Genomic DNA, 17,500 nt, shown 5'->3' with positions numbered 1-17,500 from the left:
TAGAGAGTATGTTACAGAGTTAAGGAACCTGCATCGTCAGAAGTCCAGGCCAGAAAAAAGTATTTCTATATCTGTTGGAGATGTTGTTACCTTGTTCGAAGACAACCTACCCCGTAGTCAATGGAGACTTGGAAGGGTGGAACAGCTGATCCCCAGTTCCGATGACAATTGTAGAGCAGCAGTGGTGAGGGTAATCACAAAGACTGGGAGACCTGGGACAGTGAAGAGACCTATTCAGAAACTGTTTCCCTTGGAAGTACAAGATGGCGTGACTAATGATGAACAGTCTCGTCAGGAACGGAGACAGGCAGGAGCCAGACGGAATCGACGTGCGGCAGCTTTGAATGCTGATTATATAAGAAGATTGATTGGCCAGTAATTCAACTGGTCAAGGGGGGAGTGTCATAGACTTTTTCGCCTAGTTTCGTGACTTTAGGACCTTGAACTCTGTCACACGGACTGTCATGTTTTTGAACATGTGATCTGTATTGAACATGTGATTTTGTGTTTTTCTTTGAAATTGATCTGAATTTTGAGATTGAGAAATTATATTTCGGGCGGTTTGGAATTCCGCATGTATTTGGCTGGATTTGTCAGATATTCGTTGGAATTTGAGGTCCATTAAAGGAGAAGACAAAAAATCTATTACAGAGGTTAAGATTAGGATTAAGATTAAGATTGACATTAGGGGCAATAACGTTTTAGGCCTAATTAGTCCTAAAACGATATTTAATCTCAATAATGGAAGGCTGATTGTTGATGGAGGAATCAAAACACAAAAGTTACAAATTTGCAAAAAAAATTATGTAATATGTTTTTTGTATTTGCTTTTCTAGCTGTAAATAACGTGGATGATTAAAAGCGTGTTTGTAACAGGGCCGTACGGCTTTTTGCGGCCCTCTTCGCGCTTATGCCCAATAGTTTTGCGCGAGGGGCCGTGCAGGCCATGTGGTGAATATTTATTATGACGTAAAAAATATGACTGGAACGTAAAGTTCAGTTTGATTGGAATCGAAATATTTCGGCTGAGTCACTCAGCCTTCATCGGTCTGTTTGAATGGGCGTCGTCCCCTAGCACTAGGTTATGTAACCTCTCGTTCAAAGAGGCTCTTTGATCGGATTTCAGCGTCAAAGATCTCCGACGTCCCTTTTAAACGAAGGGCGCCCAATTTTGATCTCTATTTAACAATTTGATGCCAGGTTTTTTTTACAATTACAAAAAGGCAGAGGGGTCAAAATTAAGTCAAAACACGAGAAAAACGCGAGACAAAAGTTTGAGAAACTTCAATCTGACGCAAGTAATATCGCCTCATTCTCGCATAAATTATAAATTCATGTGTCTGTCCGCTTATTGACAATAAAAATTATCCAATGAGCGCGCGAGAATTTTGTAGTCATTGTAAAAAGCCTCTTTGACCTCCCTTTGATAAAGTTGTCCTCAACCAGTACAATTGTTACATTATCAGGAGTCATGCAACACAATATTCAAACATGGCCTACGAAGTTCTTGTCTGGTGCTCGCACTTTCCACACTTAATGTGGTAGATCACAACATATCGTAGTACAGCTGGCGTCTTATCTTTCAGCTGCCTTAGGTTGTTACGTGGCTTGTGGTGATGGTTGACCCTATGTTGTTTGAATCTCTGAATCTCTCCTTTCCTCAGAAAAATGCTCCTCTACGTGAAAACGAAATCTCCACTAACATTTAAGTCAACTATACTAACGATAAAGTCTCTTGCTTCTAAAGTACGCAAAGAGAAACTAAAATTTTCAAAACTGTGCTTAATTCTAAAGAGAGAATCAGTGTTCATATTACCCATAGTCTCTCAATCTCTCTGGTAATCTCTTTGTCCTCTGAGGTCGCAAATTCCTTGATGGCTCTGGTGCCGCTCCACGATTCTCCAGCAGATTAGGGCACTCTCTCCTATCCAGCAGCCCGGCAGTAGATTCTTGTATGGTTGGTTGGTAAGGTGACGGCACAGGGTCTATTTCCTGCTGGGGTGTGGGGGGTGTTGGCACAGAGTCTGACCCTTGTTGGGGTGTGGGATCTCCATCTCTAATGTATTGATTCACATGACTTGTGTTTCTGGAGTACTGGTTCCCTGTTGGACTCTCTACCACAAGGCGGTTTCCGGTCTTGCTGACGACCATAAAAGGGGTTTGAGTTGAATGCAGTGCTGAATCTTTTAGTCCTGTCTTGTTAGACAAGGATGTCATCATCTAGTTCGATGCTGGAGGGACTGGCCCTGCAGTGTTATTATGGTAACTGTTTTATATATTTAGTACATTGTACTTTGTTGATTATCAGAGCATTCTTTCATTTTATTCTCTGTATTGGACCTATAATCTTTCTCGCTCCTAAATTCTTGTTATCCTTATACATGTACCTTATGTACCCTTGCCTTGACTATTGTATATATTTTTTTCTTCAGCGTATCCTTCTAATTTTATCACACTCTTTGCAATTTTGTCACACTCTTTCTTCTACAGAATCGCATTGTTAGAATCGTATGGGAAGCAAAATATCTTTCTTGTGCCGCGCCTTCGTTCACGAACTAAATATCCTTGGCAGTGTGGCCCAGTGGTTAGGGTGATTGCCTTTTGATCCGGAGATCCCGGGTTCAAGACCCGCTCTGACCACTAGCTGAATTTGTTCCTGGTAGTCCCTGGTTCAACTTCCCAGCTGCAATTGTAAATGTTTAATTCCTTTGTTGTCGCTTGTTTCATGAATTCCTATAAATTATCGTCCTCAACGCTGTAGAATTAACATGAAGCAGTTTACGATTCTCTACCACGTGAATTGATTTTATCCCCCAAGCCGGTTCTTTTAGTTTTACAATTTCGTGAAAACATTTCTTATAGTAGAACACTAAATTGAACTCAGTAGACTCTTATATTTTTTATCTAACATGTCTTTTGCCATCTAGTCAGTGTCTAGTTGATTTCTTGAGAGACTGTAAGCTCTTTTGGTGTTTCCTGGGCACTTTTTTAATACATCAATTTAATATATCTATTTGATATATTCAGTGTAATGTTAAACTTTGTGTGTAAAGCAAATAAACAAATTAATTAATAACATACTTGGAAATACGACTTACATGTATTGGCGAAGGAAATTAAATCTTTTGCACATGACAGTCTGCTTTAATATTGATTCGTTCCTGTATTGTGGTGGGATCTTGTGCCAGAAGGCCAGGTTAAGTGGCACTTGGCTCACTGTGTATGCAATGGCGGACACGCGAAGAATGATAATTAAAGCTGTGTTAATCTAGGCCATCCGTCAATAAATAAATGTACAATTCGATTGAGTTTGTGGATTCTTATTGTTAACCTTTTTTTTTCAATGTCATTTGTCAAGACCTCCTTATGGCGAACTTAGGAGGCTACTCAAATAAATGAAAGGGGTAGTTTCTAAAGAAACTGTGGTGTTGCGTCGGTGGGGAAGTAGTATACAAAAATTTGGTTTTATCAACGGAGTTGATAATGTAAATTGGCCACCGTACAGAGATTCTAAAAGCTGACGTTTCGAGCGTTAGCCCTTCGTCGATTCGCTCTGACGAAGGGCTAACGCTCGAAACGTCAGCTTTTAGAATCTCTGTACGGTGGCCAATTTACATTATCAACTCCGTTGTTAAAACCAACTTTTTGTATACTACTCAAATAAAAGCTAATACTTCTGACCATAAATAAAAGAAACAAAAGGACTTCGCACGGGAATATGTTACATACATGGAAGTGAAAACCAAGAGTTTAAAGTACTATAACAACGGTCCAGGTAAAACTAGATGAAGATTACTAACCCGCCACGAGGTTAGCCTTTGCTCTAGTTATTGTTTTAGTTTTCGGTACCATTCAGATCACTTCGTTCTCAACGTGATCTCTATGGTTGAAAATAAATGATTTAAATGACCGGAAGCAACAAAGTGAAAACAGCAACAAAAAGTAAGGCTGTACATAAAGGAAAAGTATAGGCTACAAACTTAAAAGCTGTATGTTGTTTTATCTGCAGGTGACAATAGAACGGGAAAATATAGGACATTTCCTGAAACACTCATTTACTTGAATGTAAACCCTTCTTTGGTGATTTCAGCTTCCTCTGCTTTCCGAGAAACTAACTGTAAGTAGATCTAAAAAGACGGACTAGCTCCCGATTAGCAATATTTATATTCACCAATCTCAAGTACGATGTTCTAAGGGATTCGGGATTATTGGGCAATGTTAGTTACCTTTTTTCGATTAGCTAAAGAGAAACACAGGATTTGCGACCAGATTTTTCATTATTACGTATGCAATAATCTCTGAAAAAAAAAGAAAGATTGGCGGTGTCACGTACTGCGTGGCACGTGTTTCGTTAGCACCAAATGGAATTGTGGGTCGATTTTGCCGTGTGGCATGATTTCCCGCCTTTTTCTTGCATGTAGTGTTTTGTACTTGAATATTGAACCTTCGAATCCTTATGGTTACAGTGTCCTATTAGAGCCAGCCCCTTGAGCGAAATATCTTGATGACTTCTCGTACAGAGGGTGACAATTACACCATGTATTCCTTCCTTAAAGGATATTTTGGAACATACCGGCTTCCCTTTTGTCTCAGCACTCACTTTAAATGACACTGTGTTTAGGTTTAAGCAACCACTTTCAGGGATTTTTATGAGCTTCTTGAAAATTTGGCTGTGTTCAGCAACTTTGCTCCCAGTCATTCGCCTTTTGGAGAGTCGACCGTCCAGGGTTACGGGGTCCAACACCAATTTCGCGTTCTTGTAACTTCTATCCCTGACAAGGTGAAGAATGTAATTAAAAAACAAAGTTTATTTCGCGCCAGTGAAATCATGAATAGATCTTTGTTCTGGTCTCTCATATCGTAACTAATTTATTCTACTTTTGATGGAAAATGCTTAAAAGTATAGAATGAAATATTTTTCACTGGTTTCTTAGGTGTGACACAAAGACAATCAAAGAGCAGATCCCAGCCCACAGTGTCACCGACATCATCTTCGGGTAAGTGTATAATTTCTAATATCCAAAATACGATACCATGCATTTAAACGGTTTACAGAAAATAAGGAGCCTCCAAAGGGCTCTCCACAGGTAACAATGGGTTTCCTATGGGAAAGGATTACGGAACTGTCAGTTGTTTGAGTACGGAAAGATTGTGATATATTTCAAATGCCATCGTCACCTTATTTCTTAAGGGCGTCTGTGTGGCCTCAGCTGCTACGGGTGGTAACATTACTGCTGAAAACCCTATGAGAGTCAATTGTTGGGAAATCGTAAAACCTAACTTAGTGATGTAGTATATTTTTCAAATTTCGAAAAGCCCATTACATTCTCTCATATAATACGTTGTATGAGAACCATGTACTATAATTTTGATTATTCAGTTTAGGTGCACTTTACGGAATTTAGCTTTAGTCCACAGTTTACTACTACAACGTTTGCTGTACTAAATGTAAAACTAAATGGCCAGTGTACATTTAGTAACTTTTTGTTTGTTCGCACACCTCTTAACGCCGGCAGTACGAGCGCAATTGGGAAGATGGCACAAGCCTGGTTGCTCATTTGCATATGACTCTTAACAGCAAGCACTGGTCTACGAATATCTGCCACCAAACTTGTAAAAACTCCTCATTTGGCTCTAAAAGCTCTGCGTAAGAATACATCAATGGCAATCCTTTAAAACCTGTTCTGTTGAAAGCTACTTTTTAGCTGCTCTGTATTTCACCAGAGCGCCAAAACCACATTCAAAAAGACGTCTTTGACATCCAATAAGCTGTTATCAATGTACTCTCATCCATCCGTGAACAATTCCTACAGCAGCATTCCTAGTCTCTGATCCAACAAAACGATAAAAAACTACCCTTATTCCTTGGCCATCGCAGCTTTCAAAAAAAGTAAAACATAAATAGCGGTGATAAACATAGTAAACCAACGCATTTTATAAAGTCTTGACATTTCGTGTGCCAGGCAGAAGTCATCGTAACAATGTTTGAAAACTACCTACCTCGTAGCAAGAATATCTTACTGGAGTTCTATTTTGCGGATTGATGATTTTTTGTGGTTTGCGGAAACAATTTTTGCGGTTCGAGAAGACTAACATTTCTGCTGGAACTAAATTTTGCGCTTCTGTGTTCAAACAGCACGGAAGCAGCACATTTTATTTTCAACTTTTGTTGCACGGTATTGAGTCACACAGTTGACTGTATTTACTTATCGTATTAATACCTTACTGCGCAAAAGGAACTGAACACTGGGATTACAACAAAAAAAAGCCTATCGCTACCACGCATAACAAAAGACTGTTTCATTTATTCAGTTTGCGGTTTGCAGACGCCCTAGCAAATGGTGTTCCCTCCCATTGGTGCTGATCTAATTTACTGAATTTCTTGACATTTTCCGTCCTTTACCTATTGTTTTGTTTGCAATACAGACTACTGTATTTATCTAACCTCGGGTTGCTTTACAATGGTTTATCCCATACGAGGAAAATTACTGAATGCTGATTGGCTGAGACGGGGGGCATTTTTTTCTTAATCATAAAGGCACTTTTGGTAATTGAGAGGGCATGATTAGTTGATACTGATTGGTTAGCAGTTGCTTATCCAGAGCAAGGGAAGTTACAATAGAATCTTCTTCCAGATTCTGACTATGATTAAACTGCTTTTTGTCCACACATAAAATACATTTTAAGCGCAATTTCTCAGTATTGAACTTTAACGAATGAAAGCGTGGTAAGTTGACTGTCATTTGTCCAGCTTCTCTCAATAATTTTGCCCTTTATGTGATAAACATGTAATCCGCGCAATGTGCCCTTGTGCAATTAAAGATTAATTTCACTTGTATTTTCAAAGTTTTCCAAATTGCCCTCGTCGCTTCGCGGCTCGGGCAATTTTGTAAAAAATTTGAAATAAGTCCTTAATTGCCCTCGGGCCAATGCGATTACAAGTACAAATCATGTCAATGTTCTTGTTTAAGTCCAGTATTTATCGCCCAAGTGGCACAAGTCTGTAAAACGTGTCTTTAATAAAAAGCCAATAAACTGTTATCAATGTAGCCTCATCTGTCCTCGAGCATTGCGATTTGGTGCAGCTTTTCTTGAGTGCGCTAGACTGAAAGACGGCAACGACAATTTTCTGCCACCAACACAACCAGCAGTCTCCTGGTTTCTGATCCAAGGAAACCATAAACGTTTATGCTTCATGGGAATACACTGGTAGTCCAATCGTAGAGCGGAATACAGTCACAAAGAGGAGGTTTCAGATTTACAGCACTCGCGAAAGGTGGCAATTGAAGGTGTAATACAGCTGGGTACTCAAGGAATATGTTGGTGTGAAAATTTGCGTAACCACTGGTAAGATACTGATCACTTTAATCTGACCAAAATTCGTGACAAGTAAACGATAGACTGCTAGCAGTTGCTTCCATGTTAGTCGAGCCCTGCACTGCAGTCGAGAGAACACGGCCGATGGAATTCATCTCCTCCCCTCCCCTTCCCCAAGCCTCCCACGGGCGTTTCCTCATATCCCATGGTAGAGAGGAATTCACCATTTGTAGTTGCTTCATGAAATCTATTTGTTTTTAGAGTGGTTCAATACAACCCTAACGCAAAGCGAGAAAGAGGATAATGTTAAGCTTTACAGAAAGTTTAGTTTTCGTCCAATAAAGTGCATCTTTACTCAAACTTTTTACATGAAACTTTAGACTGCCTTTACAGTAGCTTTACGTCTGATCACGCAAATGTACCCTTATATACCTTAACGACCGATGTTAAACTGGTACAAGGCTGCTTAGCTAACTTTAAACAGGTTTACGCCACTTTACTTTTCCGTAATTCTCTTTTTTTTTTTTTTTGATTTCCATGCATGTGAGAAAACAAACATAACTGAATTCAAATGAATGAAGGGGTAGTTTCTAAAGAAACTGTGGTGCTGCGTCGGTGGGGAAGTAGTATACAAAAATTTGGTTTTATCGCTCTGACGAAGGGCTAACGCTCGAAACGTCAGCTTTTAGAATCTCTGTATGGTGGCCAATTTACATTATCAACTCTGTTGATAAAACCAAATTTTTGTATTACTGAATTCACATTGCCGAAGACATGTTGTTCTTTCATTTATAACAGCAAGCATAAGTACAATAAACTGTGGACTAAAGCCAAGGTCTTTAAATCATTCCAACAGTGCAAAATATAATGGTTTCTCAGTCGAAAAATCGTTCTTATGGGTTGTGTCACAGCTTTTCACACAAAACAAGTATTCAAGGATGACAGCAAATTAACTTATACTCTCCTTATATCGTTTAACCTTCACCCAGAAAATGAGAGAAACGTACTTTCGATACATGTATATATTGAAATTTGACTGTTCAGTTTTTGCACGGAACCTCTCCAAATGTTTCAATTTCAATCTTACTCTGGACGAGTGACATTTGGACTCGTACAGTTATTAAATGATTATAAATTTAAGGTGAGAATATTTAAAACTGCAGAGGCAATGTAGCGATCATTGAGTGTTTTTCAAATACATTGTACAGGAAAGGTGTAAGAACACAGTTCAAGGATCCACAACTGCGATAGAAGTAGATTTAAGATCTTTTTTTTAATGCTGCAGAACCCAGGACATTGAGTGCCACAAATTGAATTCTTTTATTTTAATAGGATCACAAGCAAAGTGTACAATTGAACCCTCTAACGGAACAAGCCTTGATACAAAGTTTCATATCACTTGCTCCGTTGGGAATTCGCCTCAACCTCTCCATTCAACGTATGAATTCGGGTATAATCTACCAAATGGCCTCCATGTGATACTGTACAGAGGAAACAGGAGCAGCTTCCGCACTGAATTGATAAGTCACGTTTCCTCTGTGGAAACCATTATACGGGATGCTAAAGGATCCCTTACTTTGAAAAGAGAATTAAAAGTATCGGTGAGAATTTATTACTTTCTTTAAAAACTGTCTCTTAAGTTAATCAGCGTTGCGCTAACCCCTAAAATGAAAGCAGGTTAATTCTAAGTCAACAATCTATTTCCTGGTAATAGCAGAGCTCCGCGCGGCGCGCGGGCGCGGAGCATCATAAGAAAATATGGTAACCCATCGACGCGAGAAATTTTGGTTTTATAGCCATGACGTCATCGACCGTCCGTACTTAAGTCCGTACGTCCACCCGTCCATATGTGATCAGTATCATGCTAGTTTACAGCATAAATCTTTGATATTGGACATCCATGTTTTGATCCGGAAATATCAAGACGCGGACAATTAGAAACCTTTTATTTTCACAAATCCTACAGGCAGTAAGAATAAATGACCAGGGAGCTCCGCTTTTAGGCTTGGCTAAATCTATATATTAGTTCCTTATATAAGTCGTCCGACCTGTCATCCTCTTACCAACGGGTTTATACACATTAAACCTTACTAGATCGTGCATCGTTCATTTAAATGCTAAATTACTTTGTCCTCTGAATAGGCCAACGGGTAGATTATAAAGTATGCCACAAATTATGGAAATAATACGACCATCGTTCCTTGGATTCAAGAGATAAATTGATAGATCGTTTAACGAATTTTTTCTCGGTTGTTTTCCAATTGAATTGCGTCCGTTAAAAAACAATACAAAAGCAGAAGAGAAGAAATTTTTATGTACTAATTTATTAATGTTCAGGAGTGTTTTATCGAGAACTAAAACACTCCTAAAATCAATACGATCGCTAAATGCGGGAACCGAGTGGCGTATATTAAGCAAGCACGTCACGATTCCCGCCTAATTTGTTGGTATTTATACCCAGTATTTGTATTAGAGCCTGCTTTTCAATCTCTACCTTGTATATTTATTGTCCATATAATAAAAAAGAAATTACACGTTAGCTAAAAGATATAAATTTTGTGTTCACGTGGCAAGAACAATAGATCGGAGGACGAGGACGACTACGAGTACGAGTTTTCCATACTAAGCATGCGCACATGGTTTGGAGGACGACACTTTTCAAACTGCGCGTTCTCAGAACGGAAATCTCGTACTCGTAGTCGTCGTCGTTCTCCAATCTAAGGTCACTAATATCTCACAATTGACCGCAGCGAACGATTGAGGTATTTTTCTTGCCACTCAGACATAAAATTCATGTCATCTCGCTACCGTGTAATATCCTCTATATATACATCTTAAATTTTAGATGATATTTTACTAGGTTCTTCCTCCCCGGAAGATAACGTGTTCACAGTGGGATGCATCTTTTAATAGATGTAACGGGAGTGTAGATGTGCAACTTGTTGCCGAAATTCCATCTCTGCTTTTCAACTTCACGAGATGTAAGCAGGTGCGTATTGGTCTGCTTTGCAAAATCTAATTTGATTCATAGGAAAGTAATACTTCCAAAACGTTGGTAACTTTAATTGATCATTGTACTGGCTGAAAGACGTGTTTGTATTTGTCATCAGCGATTGTAGGTAGTGCGCAATGGCCCATTTCCGAATGGCTATTTGCTTCTGTTTGAAAGCTAGTCTTTGCAAAAACTTTTAAGTTTCTGTTGCTACTGTTGCGTTACGCGTATGTTCACGTCATTATAGGAAAGGAAAGGAAAGGAACTTTATAGATCGTTTGCACGTGACGTCATCATTTTCTAAAATCCAAAACTAAAGAGCCACGAAAGTTTTTATCCTCATCAGGCATAAGAGGCGGTAAATTTGTATCCATTTGCAATTTTATGGCTCAATAGCGTGCTTCGTTTGAAAACCAGAGCATTTTGAATTTCTGAGTTATAGCGGTGCGTGACACGAGGCGACGATCGAGTTTATTGAGAAATATATATTTATCTCATGGTTTTGAGCCTTTTTAGAATTTAAAGCATTAGGGAAAGTGCTTAGGTAAATAGCTGACTGTTCAGTACAGATGATCACTCGCCTAGATAGCCAGAGTAAGTAACAGATGTTGACACTATTTTCCGGCCGCCATATTGGTGCACCACAGATGTGCACCAACATGGCGTTTTCATACTGGGTTCTGTAAATTTTTGCGAAACATTTCGACGAATATCTGAAGTTTGGGGAAACGCACAGGCCTAAAACTTGGAGAAGTGTCTTCTTCATTTATCCTCTACAACATCACGAATTCTTGACTTTTTCCACTGGATGGTTTTCGATTTTTTTTTTTATTGCGTGACTGTGAAAACGATCTATTAAGTGTCTAGTCGTTCTAGCGCTGGAGCACTAATTGGGGACACGGTAAACTCAAATTAATAATGTTGGTTTTTGAGGAGAGGGGAAAACCGGAGTACCCGGAGAAAACCTCTCGGTGCAGAGTAGAGAACCAACAAACTCAACCCACATATGACGCCGGATCTGGGAATTGAACCCGGGTCACATTGGTGGGAGGCGAGTGCTCTCACCACTGAGCTATCTCTGCACCTTATGTATGTTATGAAGTTCCTGAATAAACTCCTTGTTTTCTATAGGAATAAAAGAAGCTTGTTTGCAATGGAAGTTTTAATATCTGTATGCTTTCCATTTTACGAAGGATAACAAAGCCACGCAAGTTAAATGTTGTCATGAAAATTATACTGTTTAGGTCTGAATGGTTTTGCTCCAGGACTAGCTCTGAAATAAGGCACACAGAAATACTTAAATTGTGTTAAAATAGTCAACGGATTTAATTCAATCCACCATCTTCGGATTCTCAGTATTAGACTGGAACTAGCTTGCAATGGAGGTTAATGCGGGGGGATATATCAAAAACGTATTTGCATTTGAAAAGATTCTCACGCATTAGCCTCCATTGCAAGCTAGTTCCAGTCCAATACTGAGAATACTAATATGGACTTTTTGCATAAGCACAAAAGTTCTTCAGGCAAACATAAAACCACGGGTTTGGATTATCAATAATTCTCAGTGGTCTTTGTTTCCTTGCAGTTATGGAGTTATCTTAATTGTCAAACACTCATCAGGGCAAACGAGGCCATCACAGAAATCTTCCCAACATCCCTATTCTTCAGTGCTGTGGTTGATTTGCTTGAGAAGCATCCCAACAAGGTTAAGGTGAGTTTGGCATTTCACGGTTAAGGGTTTCAGGTGATTCTCTTAATAATCAACAGCTGCAAAAACTGGAGAAATTGTAAGAAACGTTCGCTCACTAACTGTTTCTTTGGTATGCATTGCTTACCATCACGCTCTGAGTTACCAACTGATCGAGTGCTGAACGGCAGACTCGGGTGTGCTTCACTTACAACGTCTGGGACTGCTTTTTTTTCTTTTTTAAGTCCTCAATCTTTTCTCCCTCAACCACAATACTGCTATTTTCTTGTTTCTCTGTACCAGCCTTTGCTGTTTATTGACTCTCTCTGCGTTTCGTTCGGCGGCTCCTGGCCAACCTATGACACTACTTTATTTCTGCAGACTCCGCAATCATTTTAAGGCGGCTCATTTCTCTTCTCTCTAAAACGCCCAGGAATCTGTAATACTTATTGCATCATCTCACCCAAAACGTAATATATAGATTTAGCCAAGCCTAAAAGAAGAGCTCCCATGTTATTTATTCTTACAATAAGTTAACCCCGCTTAAGCTTGCGATCCAGTCGAAAACCAGGACCTGGTCAGCGATCAACTTAAAAAAACTGATCTCGCTGAGCTTTAAACTTGAGCCCACGATATGGCACGTAATACCAGTCAGTACATTGTTTTGACAGCTGTCAATTAACCATAACATGGATGTCCAATATCAAAGATGCTCCCGCCAGTAAACGCGGTTTCACATTGGCATTCATGGAGGGGTGAAAGTACGGTCGTACGGTGACCAAAACCAATGTTTCTCTCACAGACGGGTTACCATATTTTCTTACCAAAGGTGCTCCGCGCGCGCCCAAGAGCTCCGCTAAAAAAATTAACATTTTAATAAACCTGGGCTTAGGCTTACTTTTATCGTTTATTCGCCCAATTCACGAAAAAAGATAATTTGGATCAGAATGCCTGCGTGGCAGACGTATTTCCAGCTATGTGCGGTTTTAGAATTGCTGGATTTCTTCCACAGAATAGGGCGCGAATATCAACTTATCAACAATAGAAAAAAATAAGATCGATCGATACTGTTCGATTCATCAGTAACTTTTGTTTAATTTCACTTTAAGGACTTTTGAGGTTGCAATCACTGAGGCTGGACGTTAAATCAGTCAAGTGAAAATTAGCCACTGAAAACTTACCGATGGGAAATCCATAAACAATTGAATAAGGCCCACTTTTCACTTCTTTCCTCACTTTTATGTATGCTCATACTTCATTTATCCTCGAGTCACTGGGGGTTGTTAGGTTCCTAGCGTAGACAGCCAATGCGTCGAGTTAAAAGCAATACTTACATGCTACGAATTGAATGCTAGACAATCTGCAATTCTGTTTTTTACATTGCACGGAGAAACAACAAGCGAGGTTAAGCGACTCAGTTTATTGGGCTAACTAATGGCGAAACGACGATTATTAATCCTTTACTTTCCAAATCTGATAGGTAGGTTTACGAAAACATCCTTTTCAGAGCAGTACATCTTATAGCCTCTTCTAGTTGCTGATTGAACTTCTCTTCTTCAAATTTTACACTAACCCTTTAGAGCGCCGCCTGAAAGGAATAGATGGTTTTCATCTGACGTCACAGTAGCCATGTTGGTGCACAGAACAATAAAGAAAAAAGCCTTTTGGGAATTTGACTTTGAATAGTTCAAAACATTAGCCATGATTTTCTATTGTTTTGTGCACCAACATGGCCGCCTCATCACGTGATTGAAAACCATCCATAGGCCGATTATTCAGGCATGGCTACGAGGCTCCGATCAGTCCTGCTTTCTTTGTCTCACAAGTCTCAAGGGAGATTTCTAAACAAAATAATATTCAAATTTAACCATAAAGCCTCGTGGGCAAGTGTGAATATTTATATACCGAACGCGGCCTATTCTTTACATCATCTGCCAGTTTGTTTCACACGCAGACTCGTGCACCCCACGTAAAGAAACCCGTGTTTAGTTCTAGACTTTTATGAACCAACACGTGATTGGGCTAAAAGAAATGACGTCATGGAAATCAAATCCTTGCTCGTTTTTTCAGTGGAGAGAAACGATAACCGGAAATACGTCTGCCACGCAGGCTAGGATCAGGATCGACTAAGCGCTAAATATGATTTCAGGTTGAGATACAAAATATCGTTGAACTCTGTGAGTTCACTAATCTATTGGTCTCTGAGCAGTGGATTCGAGTCTGTTTTGTAGGGGAAGTGGAACCCGAAATCCGGAAACCAGAATTCAGAACCAGAATTCCCTCTGATAACTCTGTCCAGGACAGGAAAGGAAATCGGAAACAAGAAAAACCGGATGGTTGAAATCACTCTGCAAAATGCGCGAACACTGGAAAAATGAGCCTGAAATTTTGATCCTAGTTTATATAACTAGGAGCCAAATGTCCATTATGACTAGGAAAAGCACATTACTGACTGAATGTTCGGAACTTGAAATAAATGTACTCGATACCTCGCGATACCGGTGCGACGCTCTAACCAACTGAGCTATGAAGCCACTGACGCTGGGAGCTGGTCATTTGTGGGTTCCAATGTTCCCGTGAGGAATGAAACAACGATGAAATGATTTATGAAATAGATCACATATGAAATATGATAAAAGTTCTCATCACCGAGTTCACTCGCCAGTTGCGTTTTAGTTATGTTTTTTATTCCGCTTTATTCTTTCTGTATTTAACAGCGATTATTAATTTTTGAACCGTCTTGAATGAGAAAATCTGGCTTACTATTAAAAATCTTATGATTTCAGTTTGGGATTCCTCGCGACTTTTTCTCTGTGTTTGTTTTGTTTATTATTTTGCAAATCCATCAGTCAATCAAATACCGATATTTCCATTTGTTGCGTTAATCAGTCGCAGGAAGAAAACCCAAGCATACCCCAAGCATTCTTTAAGGGGAGAATTAATTATTCTTGAAAGTGAGATGACCAATGTCATCATCTTTCTTGGAAACTGTATTGATTGTTATTTTTCTACGTTCCACGCTACCTCTCTATAAGTTTAGCACTATCATCTCTTTGAACTATTTAGCAAGTAGCCAACTTTAAGGGGGTGGCTCTTAACTACAGAAAGAAAATAGTTGCTATGGAAAGTTTTTAATCAAGAGCCCTACAAAAAGGTTGCATGGATGGTTCTTTCAAGTAACTTTTTCAATGAGAATCTGACATCACTTCAATCAGAAGGCGCATGCTCAACTAGTCCCAGGCTTCTGCCATGTGTTTCAGTGAAAAAGACGTAAAAGCTCTTAGGAAACGAAGAGGCGCTTTTTTCACCGGATGAGAATTGTTCCATCATTTTTCGTAAACTGTGGCATGGAATTTCTATTTGGACAAAAAATGGAACTGATATTGTGAAAAGTGTATCAAAGGAGGGCCTTATGACGTCATAGTTTTCGAGAAATGACTATTTGAAGGGGTCTATAGGAACGGTTTGGTAGTTAAAGAGCCACCCCCTTAACGAGGTGACAACTCTTGTTAGTGCACTATGCAAATAAATTAACTTAGCTTAATGATCACCGAATTGCAGAACGAGAGGTAAGGCTAGTAGCTTTTCCTATAAGGAGAGTCGTCATGAAAGGACACAGTAATTAACTGATCTTCTTGTATTTCAGTCTTATGACATTTTCAGGAATCTCGTGAACTATGTTGGTAAAATGTTAAGGATAACTTCGCGGGATGCTCATGTTCAGAATCAGAGCCCGGCGACTCGAGAAAAGGTATTTTTAACCTTCTGAGAATTTCAATTTATTTAACTTGGGTCAGGAAGGAAACGGATCGATTAGTACTAATAATAATAATAATAATAATAATAATAATAATAATAATAATAATGGTCTTTATTAAATAAAACATTCAAACAAACGTGAAAACTTTAAAAATAAAAATAAATTAAATAATGATATTTATTCAATAGAGATAATATATCAATGTCATGCAGAAAATAAGCAACGATTTAAAAATGTGATTTACAAATGTAGCGCTCTGTATTGACTCTTGGTAGTAAATAGTTTGTTCTCTTTCACGAAGTAGGCGAGTCCTTTAGGTGGTAGAAGGTCATGCAGGATGTGTCCATCTACACAAACTTTTTTAAACAGCAGTTTGTCTGTCTTTATGATGATGTCTGATATCAATATTAAATGAGAGATGTGTATCCATACTTTAAAAAGTTGTCAATTCTGTCCAAGTGTTTGTGTTGATATGCGGCTCCCCAGACTTCCATTCCATAAAGAAATACAGACATGATAAGAGATTCAAACAGCTTGTCAAGTTATTCTTTGGAGTATCCATATGCTTTACACACCCTTATAATACAAAAGCGGCAACTTGCTTTCAATATGCCTGCCTGCTGTCAATATGCCTGTCCCAGTCACAGGGATTTTCCTCGAAAGTAATTCCTAAGAGTTTGAGCCAGTCTCTCCTCTTGATTTCTGGTAAAACTGGTGACTCTGCCTTGTTGGTCTTACCTTGGATAGTCATTTCCTATGTCTTTGATAGATTTAACGACATTCTGTTATTAGCTGCCCAGTCTTTAAGAAATTTAGGCAATTATCGCGCTTTTATATCCAGCATGAAGAGGCTGTGGACCTTCGATCCATGGCCCTCTCCAGTAGTCCACGGTACTTGGATCACGTCCATGGTCCACCCTTTTGCTGGAGTGAAAGTTCTTTCAAGGCAAATCAAGGACATTGTTACGAATTATTAGAGACAAATATTCCGATATCCTTGTGTTGGGTTCATCGACGTGGCCTGTACTTAGCCTGCGAGCAGGTTCTCTCTTTGCGCTGGGAGAGAGAAGAGAGAGCCTGGAGGCGGGGAGGTCCAGTAGTTAGAACGTTGGGGGATTGCATGCGGTTACCCCGGGTTCAAATCCCATTCTAACATCTGGTTTGTTTCCGGTTGTCCCGGATTCAACTCTATCGTGCTTTGTAAATAGACAACTGGTTGCCTCCTGCTAGTTGGGGCTCTTAATCATGTTTCTGTTAAGTTTGAATTGTTTCTTTCAGATTCTTAAAAAGTGGGTTGCCTGTAAACTAGCTTGATAGCTAAGAGCCTTTCCACTATAAACAAAGCATTTACATTTTTTTTTTTTACATTTGGGCTTTCTACCCAAATTAAAAATTGATAAATAGTATCAAGTCCTGGCCGGGGACATTGTGTTGTGTTCTTGGGCAAGACACTTTACTCTTACGGTGCCTCTCTCCACCCAGGTGTATAAATGGGTACCGGCGAATTTAATGCTGGGGGTAACCCTGCGATGGACTAGCATCCCATCCAGGGGGGAGTTGAAATACTCCTAGTTGCTTCATGCTACAGAAACCGCAGATAAGCGCCGGCCTGATGGGGTTTCTAGGCTCGTAGCAGACTTTACCTACTCAACAAACAACCTAGAATCGTGCCTGATGTGACGAGTAAACCTACATTGGTGTACAAAATTTGCTGTTAGGAGATAAGTTGAATTAAAAACGTGAA

The 17,500-nt window shown here is 39.4% G+C and overlaps 1 protein-coding gene across 1 annotated transcript in view; it reads left to right on the top strand.

Moving 5' to 3' along the window:
- Nucleotides 1-379, top strand: part of LOC138020578 (uncharacterized) — a 1,680-nt gene extending 1,301 nt beyond the window's left edge. Inside the window, exon 1 of the mRNA XM_068867538.1 lies at nt 1-379. This exon is cut by the window's left edge and continues 1,301 nt beyond it. Coding sequence (XP_068723639.1) covers nt 1-379 — 379 coding nt within the window.
- Nucleotides 380-17,500: the final 17,121 nt, after the last annotated feature.

Source organism: Montipora capricornis, chromosome 10, assembly GCF_036669925.1.
Source record: "Montipora capricornis isolate CH-2021 chromosome 10, ASM3666992v2, whole genome shotgun sequence".
NCBI classification, from domain to species: Eukaryota; Metazoa; Cnidaria; class Anthozoa; order Scleractinia; family Acroporidae; genus Montipora; species Montipora capricornis.
The sequence above is the reverse complement of the archived record's forward strand: the minus strand, read 5'-3'. Positions and strand labels throughout refer to the sequence as shown.